The sequence below is a fragment of the Periplaneta americana genome, chromosome 14 (genome assembly GCF_040183065.1).
Source record: "Periplaneta americana isolate PAMFEO1 chromosome 14, P.americana_PAMFEO1_priV1, whole genome shotgun sequence".
Classification (NCBI taxonomy): Eukaryota; Metazoa; Arthropoda; class Insecta; order Blattodea; family Blattidae; genus Periplaneta; species Periplaneta americana.
Genome location: NC_091130.1, coordinates 159,395,452 through 159,416,661, shown reverse-complemented (window position 1 = coordinate 159,416,661; position 21,210 = coordinate 159,395,452). Strand labels below are relative to the sequence as shown.

General features: G+C 34.1%; 2 protein-coding genes across 3 annotated transcripts in view; one reads left to right on the top strand and one right to left on the bottom strand.

The window, feature by feature from the left end:
• Nucleotides 1–21,210, top strand: part of frc (fringe connection) — a 267,265-nt gene that overhangs the window by 126,466 nt on the left and 119,589 nt on the right. The gene's annotated exons all lie outside the window — the stretch shown is intronic.
• LOC138713932 (uncharacterized) overlaps nt 447–21,210 on the bottom strand; it is a 24,150-nt gene continuing 3,386 nt past the window's right edge. Inside the window, exons 2-9 of the mRNA XM_069846473.1 lie at nt 20,795–20,870; nt 19,342–19,400; nt 17,032–17,067; nt 11,914–12,016; nt 10,022–10,086; nt 7,299–7,348; nt 3,782–3,836; nt 447–572 (exon numbers count right to left, since the gene is read on the bottom strand). Of these exons, the coding sequence (XP_069702574.1) occupies nt 7,301–7,348; nt 10,022–10,086; nt 11,914–12,016; nt 17,032–17,067; nt 19,342–19,400; nt 20,795–20,870 (387 nt within the window). The 3' untranslated portion in view covers nt 447–572; nt 3,782–3,836; nt 7,299–7,300. The remainder of the gene's footprint in view (nt 573–3,781; nt 3,837–7,298; nt 7,349–10,021; nt 10,087–11,913; nt 12,017–17,031; nt 17,068–19,341; nt 19,401–20,794; nt 20,871–21,210) is intronic.

Sequence of the window (21,210 nt, the reverse complement as noted above, 5' to 3'; positions counted from 1 at the left end):
AGTAGCCTACATTACAAAATTTAGGAAACTGAAAAACTCGCTCTCTTCGTTTTTCGAACTTTTCCTCGATTTTGTAGAAAGCACTTCCCAACCTTGCATCGTAAAATACTACTATTACATGTTTGTGTTACACATCTGAGAAGTTTAATCGATGGCTGAGAACCAGAATGTTCTAAGTCTAACTTTTTATAAGAAAGAAATCTGATCGTTGTGTTCCAGTTCTTGTCTGCATATATGAATCGAACAAAATTATAAATATTCCTCTCCATAAGGTTGCTATTAAGCAATTCCTACTGTTTCATGAAGCTTTGAATGTAAGGAAGTTAAAAATAGCATTCCTGAAAGAAAATAGTAAAATGGACTTGGAACAGCCTGGTTCTGGGTCATCGTAATGTTATTCGACTGGTTTGTATGTATCAGTATCGATACACGTGAACAACACACACTCCCTGCCAATGGTGATTTTATTGGGTGCTCATAAGTTGTACATACATAAAGTTATGAAATAAAACTGTTACTGGAAACTTGATCCGTTGTGTTCCGGTGCTGTGACGTGAAGAGGCGGCAGTTGCCTGGAATCAGAAGAAGACACACGAATGTAAACGCCGTTGACTTGATAGTTGCTATTTTTACACTGGTAGTAGGCTCTGCGTTTCTTAATTCAAGAGAGAAAACTGAACTCGTAGTAATTGTATATTGATTCGTTTTTCTCACAGTTCACCCATATTCCCCGTCTTGATTCGAATAATACTCCATCATTAAACAGTGTCGCCACGTTTATCATCGTTATCGTTGTCATCAACGGCCACGTCAGTGTCGTCGTCGTTCGTAGTCATCTTGTCGTTGTAATTGTTCATACCATTGTTATTGTCATCGTTGTAGCACAGCTAGAATACAGAGCAGCTCTGCTGTGTACCGTCTGAATTCCTCGCTCATGGCATTAAAGCAGAGTGCAGGAGTGTATACAGAACTGCATGTGTTGTTTGTTATTGGCATCGTATTAACAACAACCCAAATTGAATACAGAGAGACACTATACTAATAATAATAATAATAATAATAATAATAATAATAATAATAATAATAATGATTTATTTTAGCTGGCAGAGTTAAGGCCGTAAGGCCTTCTCTTCCACACAACCAGCAAAAAGTGTATATACATATGCATGAACTTACAAAGAATTCAACAATTTGATTTAGATGAGAGTTACATGTATACAAGAGTTATTTACGAATTAAACAACAAAATACTATGAACTATTAATTAAACACTGAAATAAACTGGGTAGCAGAATTAAACTAAAATACATAGAATGTTAATATATTTCAAATTATATTAGATAATAGAAAGAGATTATTATGAGACAATTTTGAAAATGCAGCACAATCAGGATGATGTCTAAAGAAAAAAAGCAACAGTGTAGTCAGTAATATTTTAAATCAGTATGATTGGAGTGAAATGCTAATAAGGTTATCTTTTAAGCTGTTCTTAAAGGTGTTTGTTGTCTTGCAGCCCCTAATACTTTGTGACAAGGAATTCCACTGACGCGAGGTGGATATTGTAAAAGATGAGGAATAACAAGATGTTCTATGAAGAGGTATATTTAGCGTGCCACAGATAAGTGATCTGGTATTTACTATCATCCTCATGGCCAAAATTCCTCGCCCATGATATTAAACGACAGTGTAGAAATGTGCTAGTTGTTTTGTCATTATCGTACAGTAGTCGTCATTGTTATCGCTGCTGTCGCAATATACAGAACACTATATCATTCAAAAGACATGACGGTGTGGAAATGGTGCACATCAGTGTTCGAATTGGAGCCGGGGAGTTCCCCCAACTTCTGAACTTTTTTCCCTGTGTGAATTACGAACCAGAGAAATAAAATTCCCTCCTCTGAATATAAGTTTTAATATTACTAGTGCCACACCGGCCTGAAGAGCGATATTTTTACTGAAATTGCATTTTCGGAAACTTAATTTAGTTTTGTGCTGCTGTCAACATTTCCTCCATTAGAGTGAATTTGCTATAGAGAGTCTACTATGAACGTCGTTTATAAATATCATCTGGATTTCAACATTTAAAAAAAAGTTATCGTTTAATATAAAAATAGTGCATTATGCAACGAGCCTATAATGATAGTAATTAAGACGCGAGTATGTTTGTTTATGAAACGAGCGCAAGCGAGTTTCATAATTTTCATACGAGCGTCTTAATTACCATTATAGGCAAGTTTCATACGACTTTTTATGCTCGACCATATTTGTAACTTGAAATTATTCAGAAGTATTCATTTTATTTGTATCTGACTGAAGATCGGAAGTGATCTTGTGCATAGCTCGTATATTGCGAGATGTGAGCAGACGCGAAAGTATTGATTTTTTCCGAGGAACAATAATGTCATTGACCTTGTTATAATCTATAGAACATGAACTAATTTTGATATAACCTGGAAATTGATTTAGAATTGAAAAACGAGATGACAAATTGAATTTATTTGAATATTATTTACAATTAACGCTAATTATTATATTAACAGAACATAACCTTCTGCGACAGTATTGGATTTCCAGCCTCCGTGACGTTTGCCTCGTTCGATTGCATATCCGAGAATAATCGAAAACCTGAACTTTAATGAATAGGTGTACTTTAATGACATGCATTAAAGGACTGCTACCAGGTGTATAATTACTACATTTCGGCATGATCGAGCATAAAATATTTTACACTGTGTTCTTTAAAACTATGCCAGAAATACTTCACGTTTGTTGTTTTTCATAGACGTTTGTTACTTTTGTTTTCACAATACTATTCTGTAATTGATTTGTGAATTATCTAGTAGCTATTAAGTCATAAGGAAGGATAGAGAGAGTTATCATGGTACGAGAAATTCTAAATACCATGTTAGTTGCCACAGTAGGCGTTAACAACATTACAGTAGAAGTATTATTATTATTATTATTATTATTATTATTATTATTATTATTATTGTTATTGTTATTATTATTGTTGTTATTATTATTGTTAGTATTATTATTGTTATTATTATTATTATTATTATTATTATCATTATTATTATTATTATATATGGGCATTTATTTTAGCTCTAAGAAGAAAATAACAACTTCAGAGCAATAAAAAATATTAATAACTACCCAGTGCAACAAATTAGGAATTTCAGCTATTTGGGCTGTCAAGCTAGAGAAAATATATAATCTTATTTATTGCGAAGAAATTAAAGCGATTTAAGTGCTTATATTAAAACATTAAGCGCACACTGCGTGGTAAATGTAGAAGTTAAACCATTTTAAAATTTACGAAGTGAAGTGAATGCTGGACGATACTTTTAATGCACAGCACTTTTGTCAAACTGAGACACCAGATACGAGAACTTAGACTGCATAGAGAAGATTAGATTGAAGCTAGGTACACAGGCTAGGCTATACCGTGTGAAAAGTATAGGAATATGAAAACATATATGAATCACATCCCAGGAATGCCTTCATGTCACAAATATATGAGAGCCAGTATGAACATAGTAAAAAAATGAGGAGGTGTAAGTGCAACGAAAAGTTGGAGAGACCAATTCGATTAGTTCTGAGATCGAAACACGTCAGGGGCTTAAAATTGGTAAATGTCGATTATTAACACACTCATGTTTTCCTAATATTTTAATTCAAACAATCGATTGAATGCTCTTACGTTCCTGTGCCTACGAACACACAAAACTCTGAAATCTGTTGTCCACCATGACACCTTAATTACTGACATGTTACTTACAAAATACATTGTTGTTCCGGTTACTGTCGTCCAGGGGCGGCCACATCGCCACTATCTGTAAACATACAAATTATTTAAAAGAATTTTCAAGGGGTACAACCACCTTTGAGTTTCATACGACTTTTTATGCTCGACCATATTTCTAACTTGAAATTATTCATAAGTATTCATGTTATGGTTATCTAAGTGAGGAGCGGAACTGACCTTCTAAATTGTGAGATTTGCGCAGACGCGAAAGTATTGATTTTTTCCGAGGAACGAATGTCATTGACCTTGATATAATCTAGAGAGTAAACTAAATATTAATCTTGATATAATATTGAAATTAAATTCGACATTGAAAAACGAGATGACAAATTGAATTTATTTGAATATCATTTACAATTAACGCTAATTATTATATTAACAGAACATAACCTTCTGCGACAGTATTGGATTTCCAGCCTCCGTGACGTTTCCCTCGTTTTCTTTCGATTGCATATCCGAGAATAATCGAAAACCTGAACTTTAATGAGTAGGTGTACTTTAATGACATGCATTAAAGGACTGCTACCAGGTGTATAATTACTACATTTCGGCATGGTCGAGCATAAAATATTTAGACTGTGTTCTTTAAAACTATGCCAGAAATACTTTACGTTTGTTGTTTTTCATAGACGTATGTTACTTTTGTTTTCACAATACTATTCTGTTGTCTTTCGATTGCATATCCGAGAATAATCGATACTTGCGCTTTTATAATGCTGCAATGGTGATTTCTGATTGGCTGAATAACTGAACTATAATGAATAGGTGTACTTTAATGAGGTCCATTAAAGGGCTGCTACCAGGTGTATAATTACTACATTTCGGCATGGTCGAGCATAAAATATTTATCACATGAACAGATAAAATATTGTGGTGCATTTTATAGATATGAGGACAGATTGAGAAAGGAATCATAAAATATACGGAAATTAGATGGAAAACGCTTCCCAGCTGTATTTTTCAGAGGCGCCATTACTGATAACGAAGTTATTGTCAGTATCTTAATATTGTTTCTTAAACTAGAGGTAATAAATATTTTTTATACCAATTCTGAGTTTAATACACTTTCTGGTTTCTGATGAAAAAAATATTTTATTTTGTCCTTATTGATAGTGCTGAAAGGTGGATGAACTCCTTTCAGTCTTACTAAGGTATAGAAATCAGATATCTTATGTCTGTACAGTAAGAAAGTATTAATGATTAATATATTTTACCCCCCCCCCTTATTCTTATATTCCCCCAACTCAAGAGGAATGTTTTGTGTGCATTTACTTTATAAAGTTTCTGGAAGTATATACTTTGATTTCCAGTTATAAATTACATTTATATTCCCCGACTCACTGCACGGCGTATATTTCGTGAAGTGAATTACTTTTTACAGTCCAATTAAAAACAGTGCTAAGAAGATGCTACATACTTGTTCAGTATACTTTTCACAGTAATCCAGATTCTTTGTTATGACTATTATACAGAGTGGAAGACGTTGAGCGACAGTAACTTCACAAAGTACATCCTTAAGATATGAGAAACATAAATTTTCTTCGTCATTTTGCGCTATTTATTTTTGTTTAGCACGTAATCGACTTTTTTGCTATAAAACACTTCAACCTCCCAGGAAGGTCAGAATCGCATGGAAGCATCTTAGCGCAGCAATGTCAACATCAGACATGTTTGCGAGTGACTGCAGAAAGATAGATTTCAGTTTGCAATGAATTCGTGGAATCGTAAAACAGTGACGGATCAAGTTGCGCGATTTTTCCATTGCTGTTGTCCATAGTTTACTAATTTACGACTTATTAAATTGTTAGTAGTAATTGTTTGATTAAAGGTGGAGTTATTAAATACGTCAGCTGTTGAAATGAATAAGTAAAATAAATATAACAAATTCAAGGTAAATTTAAAAAGTCATAATATCTTTTTCGTAAGGAATTCGTACCTGCCGAAGGACCAAACACAAAGACGTCGCCGTCCTGACAGAATGTTAAGGGGAAAATATAGGGTGAAGCACGCGTCTACATATCGGCTACAGCGTTGCCAAACATTCATCACTGAAAGTGAATTATTAATAATTACAATATTAAAATAGGTACTCTTAAACTAAAACGTGACAGAAACGTGCAAAATATTTTTTTTTTTTTTAACTCTAAAGTAGACACGTTTATATGATGTGTATACTTCTAAATCTGTTTAAACATAATGACATCAAAAATTATGAACAGTTATCTCACTAGAGGTTTTGATTTATCTAGAGAAAATCAAAACTCGAGTGGGATTTAATTGACTATTACACGATTAGGACAAAGTAAAGGCTGCGTCAGAAAGAACGGATGGATTTCAAACTATCGATACGCAACGAGGAGAGAGATATAGTGAGGGGGACCACGACTGTTAGGTCAGCCATAGAATGCAGTTTCAGTTGAGAATATGGTGTTGGTCTGGTGTACAACGTGCTTTCATCGTAGAGATATTTTTGAAAAATGAAGAGTCTGTGATCGCCACTCAGGACTCATTTCGACATCGGATGTCACGCTAGGATTCCAACTCGGAATACAATTTTGCGGTGGGTGGCTTCATTTCGTATCACAGGTTCAACATTAAAGAAGAAATCACCTGGACGAAATTCTATTGCACTGAGATTGTCCGAGGTTACGGTAAGATCTCGCGCCCTGCGACTTCTTTCTTTGGGACCATTTGAAGGCGTAACTTTGTAAACATCGATCACATACACTGGACGAACTGAAGACAGCGATTCGTGAAGAAATCGTGGCAATTGCACCAGCTATGACTGTGAAAGTGATGGCGAACATCAGAAAACGCCTGGATGCCTGTATTGAAAGCCAAGAACATCATATGGATAATGTTGTTTTCCATAAATAAACTGCATGTATTGGTGAATATGTTGATAACAATAAATTTTTGATTTTATGAATCTTTACAATTTTCTTGCCATGTGAAATCCATCCGTTCTTTCTGACGCACCCTGTATATGAAGATTAGAAGAAATAAAGTACTCTAATACAATAAAATATTAATTGTCTTACTGAAATTCTAGCTCAATAATGTTAGCTTCACTAAAACTTTCGAACGGAGCCGCCATTTTCAGTTGACTGCGGGAAACAAATGACGATCGCAAATCATGTTTTATAGTACCGTGGAGAATTTGCGGTTTGAAATGTTGGCAAACAAAGAAACAAATGCTAGGGAAGTGATAAGAACAAACAATGCTAGGGAGTTGATAAAAGTGTAGCGATAAACAGCCATGATTGGTTGAAACGCGTCCTTTCGTACCGTTTTATTGGTCAAAAGTAGTATGACGTAGTAAAAGTGTAATAGTCATGTAAAATAATTATTTCATGGGAATGTAAGTGAAGAGAAACAAAATGGTTGGGACATTTCCATTCATAGTGTGCTAAGGATTCTTCCCTTAGAAGGACTGTCCTCGACGCCTCCCACCCTGTGCGGCATACAGCACATATTCTATAGAGCTCACTGTTAGGCGTTCGCACGTTCTTCCCAGTGGTGCAGCACCTTCCTGTACAGCTGCAAATACAGAAGAACAAAATCATTTGTACTGTTGTCACTCACCAGTTTTCCATAAAAACTTTTCACTCTCAACTTACATCAGTTCTTTAAATCCTTACATTAGTGGAATTTCTCATAAACCGAGACAATTTTAAAACCGTTTACACTTTGTTTAAGATAGGTTTATATATATATATATATATATATATATATATATATATATATATAAGAAAAACAAGAACACACTTCATTGACAAACAATGGGGCTAACGTCAGGGTGTTTATTTTCAATGAAATTATTTCACTTCAGCTGCATTTGTGACGGTTTTCATTTATGACATGCATTAATTATTGGATTTATTTCGCAAATATATCGATGGTGTTTAGGCAAAGGTGAAATAGGTCATAAAAATGAGTTTGGAGATAAATGAAAATTAAGGGGACACGCTACTGAGTTTTCGTCAATTTTGGTCAATGTTAAAAGTTATTATTTTTTTTTTTTTACTGATGAACTGTATTGACTAGGAACAAGCCCATGCACCATTTCATTGTAGGTAGTCTTAGCATCATTTTAAAAGCTTAAGAAAAAATTATCTTTATATGAGACCCAGATATTTGTTTACTAAAATTATAAACACTTTTTTATATTTTATTTTTTTCCGAGTACATTTTTCGACATAAAATTTTGAAAATAATTGTGCACATGTAACTCATCAACATCTATTCGATTTTAAAATTTAAAAAACTTACAATCAAAATTGTGGAGATTAGAAATCTTAGTAGCGTGTCCCCTTAAACTTAGGACCCTTACCGCAAGTAATTTTCTACACAAATAAAACACGTCAAATTCTAGTATTCTTTTGTTTTCCGCACATCCACTTGTAGAATTTAACTTATGTATTCCCCTGGGGAACAAAACTCATTTGCACAAAAAAAAAAAGACAACCCCGTTTACCCGAACACCATCGATATTCTTTTAAATTATGGTTAGGCGTTTGCAGATGTACAATAGTAGTGTTGGAAATTGAAGATTTTCCAACGACCTAAAAAAAATTATAACAATTAATTATTTGAAATGTAGATAGGCTCTCCAATGAATTAATTCCGAAAATTATTAATAACTGCCAAAAATGGCGGTCGTGTTTAAATTTTATACTAATCCTTTCGAATAACATTCGTTGTATTATTTTATAAATGGAGAAACATTTGATTTTAAGCAAAATATTTTAGCCAAATTTCTGGGAATTCAAATATGTTGTGACTTTTTTAATAATGTCATGCTATGCTCAAACTAGAACAACTTGAAAAGCCGATGTTCTTTTGTTTCACAAATTGTTAAAGCATTTTAATTTCTAAACATGGCCCACTGATGAAGTCCTTGCACTCTTTTTTTTTTTTTTTGTACATGTTAATGTTAAATCCTATGTTATGTCTCATAGCCAGAAAAAACACACGGTATACTATTTCTATGCTAAAAATTTAGGTAAATTTTGTATCCAACATTTATGTCACTGATGCCTATATAAATTTCAGAGTTTTATAGACTTTTTATTAAGATAAAAGTGTTGAAGATGTCACTCACGACTATAATAATTATAATGGAAGAATTATTCTTACTTTATCTGTTGCCACTGAATGCAGAGGCGCTAGTGTTGTAAATACGTCCACGTTCGGATATTTCGGGGTAGAAGGAAAAAATGGAGGACAAGAGGAAAAATTAACAGGTAAAGTTAGAGAATGAAAACAACTCGAAATACATCTTTCTGGAAGCGACAGCTAAGCAGCAGCTGAATCATTGATTATGTTGCTCACACCTGCTTCTCATGGAATTCAATATCGTCAAGAGTAGCTCATCAGTCTGCCACGTTTCCTTTTCAACAATGAGGGACTCAAGTTGTTACACTAAATGCACCAGATGCACTCACTTTCTAGACCAGTCTACGATGACTATTTCATCCATGTATCGACGTACCAGTGGGAAGTAAGAATCTATCGAGTTTTAACCAATCAGATTATCAACTGGAATCTTGTTGAAACAATATTGTCGCACCTGATGCATACCGGTATTTGTTTAATATCTTGGCGTAAGTAATGTTTAGATATTAAAATAATATTTTCATTGTTTCCTTAACAATACAGTGGGCCGTGATATTGCTTGGGTGGTAAATATTAAATATCTTAATTTATAATATAAATCTCTTTCTGTATGTTATAAATTATTTATAAATATATTCATGAAATAATCTTATTCAAATATCACAAGAGTTCTCATCTTGTCGATAATTCACTAAGTGAAAGTAGCCCTACTTGGTTCAAAATAAAATGTTATAACCTCAAATATTCTTTCAATTTTCTGTTCCACTAACCATAATTATTTCCACAGCTATTGTCAAATGTTTACCCATGAATTTCATATTGCAGGAGGCCACGACATGCTGGCCAATGAAACATACTCTTATTAAGTTAGCAAATTGAATATCTTATGTAATAATATAATTATATCTCATCTTAATTAATGCATTAATGTATTATTATTATTATTATTATTATTATTATTATTATTATTATTATTATTCGCAAAACAGTATTCTTTCAAATATGACTAACGAGTTGCCACCTCTCTGGATAATTGACTCGCACGGATTGTGGACAAGATGAGAACTGCTGTGATAGGATAGCACTCTATCTCACCTCCGGGTTGGCGTCGTGGTAGCACCGATGCATGTTGAATGCTATATCGCAGGCGTCCGAACCAGCTGCAAACAAAAAGTGATACTTTATATAATCAGCGTATTTATTAACCTGAGATGCTAATAACGTGTCTCTTGTACTTAGATATGAGAAATTTAACCTTAACATTCAAGGAAATTTGAACGAAAGTCCAAATATTTCACGGTTGCACTACTAGCTAGGGATGTTGCTGTTGTGATCGATTAGTTGCTCATAATTATTATTATCATTGATTTCTGTGACGAGTAATATTTTATTCTGCTCTCTTTTCACGAACTTAAGTTAAATTAAACACACGGTTTTTATTGGTAATATAAATGTAACATTTGCCATGCTTTTAGCATTAAGTCATATTTCACCAAAAAATGGTAGCTATAAAAGCATATTTTAGGTCACGTTACAATTGAAGACATGCGGGTAAAAAAAGGTCTACCCTCAAAATGAAAAGTTTTCTGATTAGTGGTGCAATCTCTTCGCTGTAAAGAGTGTGAACTATTTATGATTTCGGAATATGTATGATAAGAACTTTCTTGTGTTAAATTTTAACGTACCTTGTTAACATGTTTCGACCTATTTTCGGTCATCTTCGGAACTGCTCGTTGTTGGTCTTGGCGCCACTTGTTTCCTGTGAGGGTGCGTTCGTAGTGTAGAGTCAAATAGTGTGTGTGTGTTTTGAAATTGAGTTGTGTGTTGAGAAGATCGTTGGGGTGTGTTTTCGTGTGTCTGTATATTTCATATTGTTCTAGTGTGTTGAGTTTCTGGCTTTTTGGTTGGATGTGCAGTATTTCCATGTCTGTGTTGATGTCTCTGTAGGTGTGGTTGGCACTTGTGATGTGTTCTGCATATGTGGAGGTGTTTTGTAATTTTGTTATGGCTGTGATGTGTTCTTTGTAACGTGTTTGAAATGATCTGCCTGTCTGTCCTATGTAGAAGTTGTTGCAGGTGTTACATTTGAGTTTGTATACGCCTGTGTGGTTGTATTTGTTTGTTTGTGTTGTTTGTGTGTTGAGATGTTTTTGTAGAGTGTTATTTGTTCTGTATGCGATGTTGTAATTTAATTTCTTGAATGAGTTTGCAATTTTATGTGTGTTTTTGTTTTCGTATGTTAGTGTGGTCGAAACATGTTAACAAGGTACGTTAAAATTTAACACAAGAAAGTTCTTATCATACAGTGTTAAAAGTTGTGTAATCAAGATATATATTTATGATTGTTCTGACATCAGGAAGTCTCGCTGAGTTAAGTATATCCCAACGAGATTATTGTATTTATTACTCTGGTCTTTCTGTAAAGTGTATAGGAACTATGATCTGTCCCCAAAGAAAAGTAACCAGACAGGATAGCCAACTTGAACATCGAAACGTGACCATGGAGAATTCGTAAAAACAGAGAAATGAGAAGCATCTATCAAGAACAGTATATCACAGCAGTCATCAAAAGTAGACGATTAGCCTAAGCTGGGTAGAGCACATTCTGCGGAGAGATGGGACCTCCCTGTTGTGTACTGTTGATACAGCACGTGGAGACGAATTATGTGAGAGGACAAGAACCTTCTGAGGTTTATAGAGCCGCATAAGTAAATATACGACACTGGATACACGCTTGACTCTCTTCCCGAATTTCAAAGCCATTTGAAACGAACTGCTCTCGACCAGGTTCGATGTAAAGCTGTGGGTCCCATTTCGTAGATTTACGACACTAACTAAATCCTGGCTATTTGTCTTCCACTTTGAATTTCGACACTGAGTAACCTTGCAGCTCAAAGCACTGCTGGTGTAGTTCGTACAACTTCCTCGTGTGCATTACTACAACGCCCAACAGCACTCGAGGAGGCTGAACGAATCCCCGAACTCACTCGTGTCTTTGCACTTGTTGATGATGCGATGTCCCTCCTCCAGGATTTCCGGTGGGATGTTCTGTTTCTCCTCGTCGATGTCGTACACGCCATCATGGGAGAGCTGCAAAGAGCAGAGTATTAACCAAAACTTCGGTGCATTAATTGTACGTTTACAATATTATTGAAAACTGGACGTAAAGTGCATTGGAGAGCCAAAGACAGTTAGAAGGAAGTACATCTGTAATGAATTTAGTTTCTGACTTCCCCATGATGTAGGGGAGAGTCGGGTAGTATCGGACATCGGGTAGTATCGGACAGTGCGTTTCTTTCATCTACCACCATATGGTACTACCTGAATGACATGGTTACGTTTCTCTATGCGGCATCATAGAAACGTAACCATGTCAATCAGGTACTATCATCGTGTGGTAGATGAAAGAAACTCAGTGTCCGATATTACCCGATGTCCGATACTACCCGACTCTCCCGTATGTTACAAATCAGGCTGACGTGTCAGCAGTCCGCTGATCGCTGAGCACTGTAAGCAACACAGAGAAAGAAACTGCGAATATCGATCGTCCAGTTCAAAAGTGCGACAACTCAAAAATTGCCATTTTTTTTAGTTATTTATACTACTGAAAGCCCCTTTCGGAGCTCTTTCCGATTCAGTATTGAGCTAAGTCATATTTACAACAAAAAAACTAAACAAGCTGCTTTAGAAGTAATTATAACTATGGACTTTACTAATTCATTATTAGTACATTTCGAAATGTATTAATAATGAACTGGAAGATTGTGATAAACTCGTCCTGAATACTGACTCATTTCTAATTGTCGTGCTTATGAACCAGAACTCTTGTTTCTTTCTACGTGATTTATTTGAAACTTTCAACTGAAGATATCTCAAAACTTGTTTTTTTTTTTGTCGCACTTTTGAACTAGACGATCGATATGTGGACAGCACATATTGTACATTTTGGCAGAAAACAAAATTGTTTTATGAAAATATCGACCTTCATAGCAGGTAACTTCGCAATCTGTTATTGCAATTTTTCTCCGAATTTTAAGTTTACATAATATGGAAGTGAATATACTTTTACCAATTCATCAGAAACAACCTTATTCTTATTCTCCTGAGTCCTGAACATTTGTTGTTTTATTTTTAAAGTTCATTATAATTCTGTACTTCAAAAAAAGTCACCGACATGAGGAAAAGTGCTGAAAAAATCTGCAGGTTACAGTTATGGCCCAAATGCAGGTATATTATACTATACTTCGGGTCTCTGCACATACGTCTTACATCATAATCATCCATGAAGTATGGTATAGTATAGGTACTATAGTCTAAGGACTCAGGAGAGATATATTCATCCATTTTGAAAGAAAATATATTGTGAACTTTCACATTTTCTTATTAAAGAACATTGTTGTTCGTTTATATCCACAAAAGGGAAAATATTTCAAGAGTTTTGTAAGACTGTTACCATTTGCAAAGTACAAGTAAATTTTAGTGGCTTCGTACAGACCCAGAAACAAAATTTGGGCCACCTGAATTTTCCAAGTTCCAGTTGTAACATACTGCGCATGCTCAGTAAGCACTGGAACTTTGAAAATTCAGGTAGTCCAAATTTTGTTTCTGGGTTGTACTATTTCCGAATAAATGAAAATGCATTAACAAAAATACAGTTTTCAGATTTTTTCACTTTTGGCAGTCTTCAATCATTGTTGTATACCTATGGGAAGATAACGCACATGCGTATGTGTGCAATAAACGTGAGTGGAGTATGCGTGAGTACCATCGATGTGATTGCGTCTAGAATATGACTTGGACTTGTCCATCGTCAGTGTGGGGTAGTTTTAGTAACGTTGGACAAAATAATTGTTCACATGAATCTTTGTTTTTGTTATTAATTATACTGTAGTTATCATCATGTTGTATTGTACGTAATGCGCATGCTCTGCCCAGTTAGTGTTTTATATAACATTTGTCCGAGATCGTGCGTATTTGCTTGGTTTCCTCACAAAACCAACCCGCGGTAAGTCTAAAATTCCACATTCAGTATTCCCAACCTAACACACATAAAAATTTCCCTCTTCTTACCGCTTAAGTGACATATTGATTTTACTGCTTTAGGCTTTTAACATATTATTTTTAGAGACGTTCAATATAGTAATAATTATAAATTGGAAACTTACCACTGCAATTTCACCTAAATTGCAATGTTAATTATTGTTTTTAAATATTTGCAAAAATTAAGTAAACTCTACAACTCCACTAAAGTTACTGCATTCGTGATGCATGTAACATTAAGGAAGCCGTTTGTTTTAGGTTCGCATTTATAGACTTGGGGGGGGGGGGAGACAGACGTATATCACGGCCTGCTGGAGTATAGTAAACACAGAAAACACTTTAAAGCAACAATGTTGAAGATAGATATTTTTGTTTTGCAAATTTGCCGTCATTGAACAGAAACCAAGATGGAGATTTCATTGCAACTAATTAGAAATTCCTCTTTCAGGTATGTAATAAACGATCTTCGCACAAAATAATGTACGATACACGAGCGGTATGTTTTCTTTCAATTCTCGGAAATTAAAAAAGCTCAACTACGTTTCGCTTTTTCAAACTTTTCCTCGAACATGAAAACTTCAACATACCGCTCTTGTAACGTATATTACTATAAATATCAGTTCCAGCGGTGTGACAAAATCAGGAAGATTTAAACATACGACATGCTTGTATTTTATTGTACTCTTAAACTGAAAGTTTATAGCAAACTGTTTATTAATATGGAGTGAATCATATTTTGTTCTTTTATGTCGCGGAATAATTAATTTTTGAAAATACACAAGAATTCGTACAATGTCAGACAATGGTGTTAATTTGTTAATTTTTTTTTACATTATGGTTACAAACGTTACAAATAAATTGAAAATTCTTCACAATTCTTTTGCAAGTAATGAATGCACGTCACCACAAATATCAGTCTTTATCCTTCAAGTTGATTACAGAAGTATTTTAGGTTATGTGTAAATATTTTGGACACTTTGTCAAGGACTTGCCCATTTTATCGCAGGGTGATTGCAGTACATACTTAAACCCACATTCCAAACTTTTTCAATATTTGTAGAAAATATGTAAATACAGTATATATAGAATAGTTAATATCATAACACAGAAATAATTGGACTCTGCCTTAATGGTGAAGATAAGGAAAATACAATAACTCTAAGGCCCAATTGTGTAAAACTCCCTGACTAAAGATTAACTTTGATCGAAGATTGAAAAGTGAACCGAGTTCAGAAACTTCTTCTATTGTATAAAACTTTTGTGCGAGATCGTGCGTATTTGCTTGTTTTCCGCACAGAACCAATACGCGGTAAGTGTGAAATACCACATTCAGTATTCCCAACGTAACACACATAACAATTTCCCTCTTCTTACCGCTTAAGCGCGACATTCATTTTACTGCTTTAGGCTTTTAACATATTATTTTTAGAGACGTTTAACATAGTAATAATTATAAATTGGAAACTTACCACTGCAATTTCACCTAAAGTGCACTGTTAATTATTGTTTTTAAATATTTGCAAAAATTAAGTAAAGTCTACTACTCCACGAAACGTATTGCATTCCTGATACAAGTAATATTAAGGAAGCCGTGAAAAAATCAACAAGATTCCAGATGCCGATGTTATTACTGCAACATGTTATATAAATAATATTGTTAAAATATTAAAATGAAAACTAAATCATTACATAACCTTACCGTTTGTTTTAAGTTCGCATTTATAGACTGGGGGAAAAAAAAAGACAGACGTATATCACGGCCTGCTGGAGTATAGTAAACATAGAAAACATTTTATAGCAACAATGTTGAAGAAAGATATTTTGGTTTTCCGAAGTTGCCGTCATTAAACAGAAACCAACATGGAGATTTCATTGCAAATAATTAGAAATTCGTCTTTCAGGTATGTAATAAACGATCTTCGCACAAAATAATGTACGATACACGAGCAGTATGTTTGTTTTCATGTTCTCGGAAATTAAAAAAGCTCAACTACCTTTCGCTTTTTCAATCTTTTCCTCGAACATGAAAACGTCAACATACCGCTCTTGTAACGCATATTACTATTTTGCGATTAAATTACCTTGGTTCAAATGCGATCTAAGTTCACGTGAAAAGGATTTGGCAACATCGCATAAACAGGTGAAATACGTGATGCGCGGACCATGTTATACAGGTTTGTTCAGTGTTGCCAATCTAGCGACTTCAACTCCTTTTCAACAACAATTTCTTTTAACTTTTATATTGCTTAAATAGGGATTTAGTGACCTTTTTAGCACCCCAATAGTGACAAAATTTAATCTTTCTTTGTTGATAATGAGAAATCTAGCGACTTTACAACTACTTTTTGGCGACTTTCCGTACACTCTGTTGGAGACACTGGTTTTTTTTGCAATGTAAATAATGGCGGACAATAAGAAGAAGGTTGACTGTTCTCCGAGTTGTTATCATGTTATGGTGTTTGATACTGCCAAACATAATAAAGCTTTATAAAACGACAATTTTCGTTTAGTATTACAGTTAATTGAACATTTATGAATGTACCTATCATATCCATTAATAATTAATGTTTGTTATAAACATAATATAATTATAGGTTATGTTATTTGATAGTGCTGAACACGATAGATCCTTATAAAATATAAGATTGTTTGTGTATTAAGGCAAGAAATTGAAATAAATATATATAAATGTACCTATCATATCTATTAATATTAATAATAATGGATATTTTATTTGCACAATCTGTCACTCGCATATTTCAAGCAGAAAAGAAATAACTGAACTTGGATCATCTAACTTAATCGGAGAAATTTCTTCAGTCAAAGTTGACTTTAGTTTGAGACAAATTAATCTCAGATTAGACTTTATACAACACAAAATTCCAAATTCAGCTGAAACAATGATCAATTTAACCTCTGATCTAAGATTAAATGGTTTATACAATCGGGCCTAAAAATGTTACTTGTGAAACTGTCTGTATCCCAAATGTTATCTGTTATGATGCCATCCAGCACATTGCAACATTAACTATGATATTCTGTATAATGTGGCAGGCGGTACTTACCGAGTTCAGCTCATTCATCACGCACTTGACGTAGCACTGCAAGCAAACACAACAGCCTTAAATATGCGTGTGCAGTAAAGTCTGCTGCACTGAAATACAAGACTATCACACAATATCTTAGTCGAAAATAAGTACAATATAACCCCGATTATCCGTCACCCTATTAACCGATTGGCGGATTATCCGACTGTCTATATCTCGCGCTTTTTTTTTTCTTCAGAAATAACTTATACACTGTGTCCGGGACAAAATTTACCAATAAGAAAGTTTAATAACTCGTGTAATAATGGAGATAGGAAAATGAAATTTGCGGCAAATGAAAGAGGGACATTTTAAGTTTTATGTGTGATGTTGGCAACATTTGGTCATTGTTGTTGACATAGCTGTAATTAAAATGGCGTTCACAGTGCAACAAAAAGTTCAATGCTGCTATTGGCTTGCCGAATTCAAGTATCCGAAGATAGTGGAGAGAAGATTTAGACAACAGTGGCCTGAGAAGCAACCACCAGATAGGCACACAATCTATCTATCTATCTATCTATCTATCTATCTATCTATCTATCTATCTATCTATCTATCTATCTATCTATCTATCTATCTATCTATCTATCTATCTATCTATCTATCTATCTATCTATCTATCTATCTATCTATCTATCTATCTATCTATCTATCTATCTATCTATCTGTCTATCTGTCTGTCTCTCTGTCTGTCTGTCTGTCTATCTATCTATCTATCTATCTATCTATCTATCTATCTATCTATCTATCTATCTATCTATCTATCTATCTATCTATCTATCTATCTATCTATCTATCTATCTATCTATCTATCTATCTATCTATCTGTCTGTCTGTCTGTCTGTCTGTCTGTCTGTCTGTCTCTCTGTCTATCTGTCTGTCTGTCTGTCTCTCTGTCTATCTGTCTATCTATCTGTCTATCTGTCTATATGTCTATCTGTCTATCTGTCTGTCTATCTGTCTGTCTATCTGTCTGTCTCTCTGTCTATCTGTCTGTCTATCTATCTATCTGTCTATCTGTCTGTCTATCTGTCTCTCTGTCTATCTGTCTATCTATCTGTCTATCTGTCTATCTGTCTGTCTCTCTGTCTATCTGTCTATCTATCTGTCTATCTGTCTGTCTGTCTGTCTCTCTGTCTATCTGTCTATCTATCTATCTATCTGTCTGTCTGTCTCTCTGTCTGTCTCTGTCTGTCTGTCTCTGTCTCTGTCTCTCACTGTCTCTGTCTGTATTCATCCTATGATTAGTTTCTTCCATTCCTTTGTAGTTTCATTTATATAAATATTAAACAAAACAGTAAATTTTTTAGTAAATATTATTCACGTTATGTCTGATTAATGAGATGAATTACCGAAGCAAAACAAGTAAATTCATTTCACAGGCGGAATGTGTCATGCTCCATCCTTGTAGCGTGGTTATGAAGGCAATGTCTAAAAGTCTGTGCATTATATTTGAAGGATGGAAGATGAGGCGAAAACAGCTTTTTTTCTGACAACTTCGGGCACACTAGCGTTCAAAGATATTTGACTTAAGATTATCTGATCGTGTAAGCGAACCTTCTAACCATGAGATAATTCAGAACCAAAGATATAAAAAAAATTGATAAACTTCGAAATAGTTCCGCTAGTTCTCAATAGGTGACACTATTTTTGGGACTGGTAAAAAAATGTTTGAGAAAATGATGATATGGATTAAGTATAAATTATTCGCATATTGCCAGTATCAGCAGTTTCCCGCTAAATCTAATGCTTTTTACAATCATTAGAGGGGGATGAAAATTTGAATCCTGTAATGTAGGTATATTTATCTACTATTGGCTACACTGACTGCTACCTTCGCCATCTGTTCATACAAGTAATAACTGAAGAAACCACACTTCTACTTCTATCGATTAGTAGGGTCAGGTAAATTTGAACCCCAGTGTACCAAGTTGCAGAGTATGAAGTGTTATTGCAGTACATGCAGGTAATGGTGTAGACAGTCTATCCAGAACGATTATGATGCCGCGTTCTCAGTTCTGTAATATTGGAAACCTTTGGGTTGGTTTTCTTTCTTGGCAGCTCAGGAAAATCTCATCTCAGTTCAAACTGTTCAGTAAAGAAGTTATTTTCTTAAACTGACTTAGTCTTTTCTGTAAACTAAGCTTGTTTCATATCCAAAAACTGCGAGTATAAAGAATTAGGACCGCTGAAGTTAAAACTATTTTTTTCCAGCTTCAGCAATATCTGTGTATTAAAGCATGCATTATCTTAAAATTAATGCCATTCTCTACTTTAACGTTAATTTACCTTGTATATGGGCAAATTGTCTGCTTCAATTTCTCCTCTAAGAAACTTTCCAAAATATCCTGAAAAAAAAATTAAAACAGATTTCAGATTGCTGAATGTTGCAATATTGTTGTATGTATAATTTAATGATTAAGATTATGATGATGATGATGATGATGATTATGATGATGATGATGACGGTAGTGGTAGCATTGGTGATGGTGGTGGCAGCAACAATAATACATGATAAAGAAATAGGAGGACAATCGGAAGATTGTGCGAAAACTTTCTTCAGAGCCATCTTTGTTTCCCGCGGTTTTAAGGGGAGGCCAATGGTACATAGGAGATCGTGAATTCTTACATTTTCGAAAGAAAGAAATATAATTACATATAGGAGATTGTATTATTTGCTGTATAACTATTTAAGTTAAGTAGAGATATAAGGTATAAATCATATAGAACCTATAAATCTTGAGTATAAATAAAATTTAATAGATAATAACCTATTACCAATATTAATTTTAGAAATTTCATATCCAAATCAGCCACCTAAAAATCTAACCAACAACACTAAAGTCTTTAAATAAAAAGGTAAACAAATTAATAAAGGAGTAGGAAAAATAATTCAACTAAGGAATCTCCCCATTTAATAGAGCAAAAATCTGAAAATCTATATGTCATAAAGGAGTTATTGCAGGAACGACATCGATGGCTATAATGAAATTAAAACAAATGCCTCCGTCTATTTAAGGCGGTCTTGACGTTTATCAATATTAATATACAGAGAATATTAAATTTGTCTGTTTGTAGGAAGTAATCTCAGAAGCTAATTTGGATAATTCCTTCACTATTTTAAATTTGTAGTTTCTCTAGATGGATGTAATACTACATATAAGGAATGAGATAAGATGAAAATAGATCTTTACGCACAGAAAAATTATCTTCGTACACAGTCCACTCTATTAATATGGAGTGATTTATTAAAGATGCATTCAAGACTAATTTAGAAAAATGTTAAACGGATTATCGTTGCATCAAAAACGGATGTTCTCTGAACCAAATGACCATATTTTAATTATTTGCATGTAATAACAAATAAGAAATATGTTAAAGGAATTGTCATTGCACCAAATGAGTTTCTCTAGACCAAAATGATCGTATTTTAATTACTTATATACAATTTAAATTAAGTAACATATTAAACGATTTATCCTTCTATCAAACACGAATGTTCCCTGGATCAAATGTCCTATTTTAATTATGTAATTACTTTATATTTATTTCTAACAAGTGCAGCGGAGCGCACGGGTACGGCTAGTTAATAAATAAAATCTTTCAACGTATTTCCTATCGAATGAAATAGTATTTGATTTATTTTATAGGCCTATTCTGTACAATCAGATGTCAACTCTGACTGGATTAGCTCACAAAATCCTAATCGTCATTATTCTATAGGGATGTGACTCTTCAGTACTTGGTTCTGCCCCGACCTCGGCTCTGCACTTGGAGTCCACCTGCTTGGCTGCCTCCATGGCTCGGCCCGAATATTCCTGAGAATGAATTGCATTTATTATTCCACACCCAATGAAATTACTTTATGAATGTGAAAGTGTTACTGTGTAGAATAAGGCCGTTACCACCGATGAGAAGATATGGCAACGGTTCGTTCAGACGCAGGAAAAAGAGTGCATGAAAAAATTATCTACTGCTACAATGACAGTTTAATAATTTAGTAATTTCGGCGTAAAATATTAGCATATGTAAGTCTGTACGTATGTACAGGGACATCATTTTATTTTTACTTCAATTTTTATTGTACCTGAGTTTTTGAATGTACTTCACTCCCACCCCTTCTACTAATGAAGTTCAACCGTCCTCCACACAGATTCA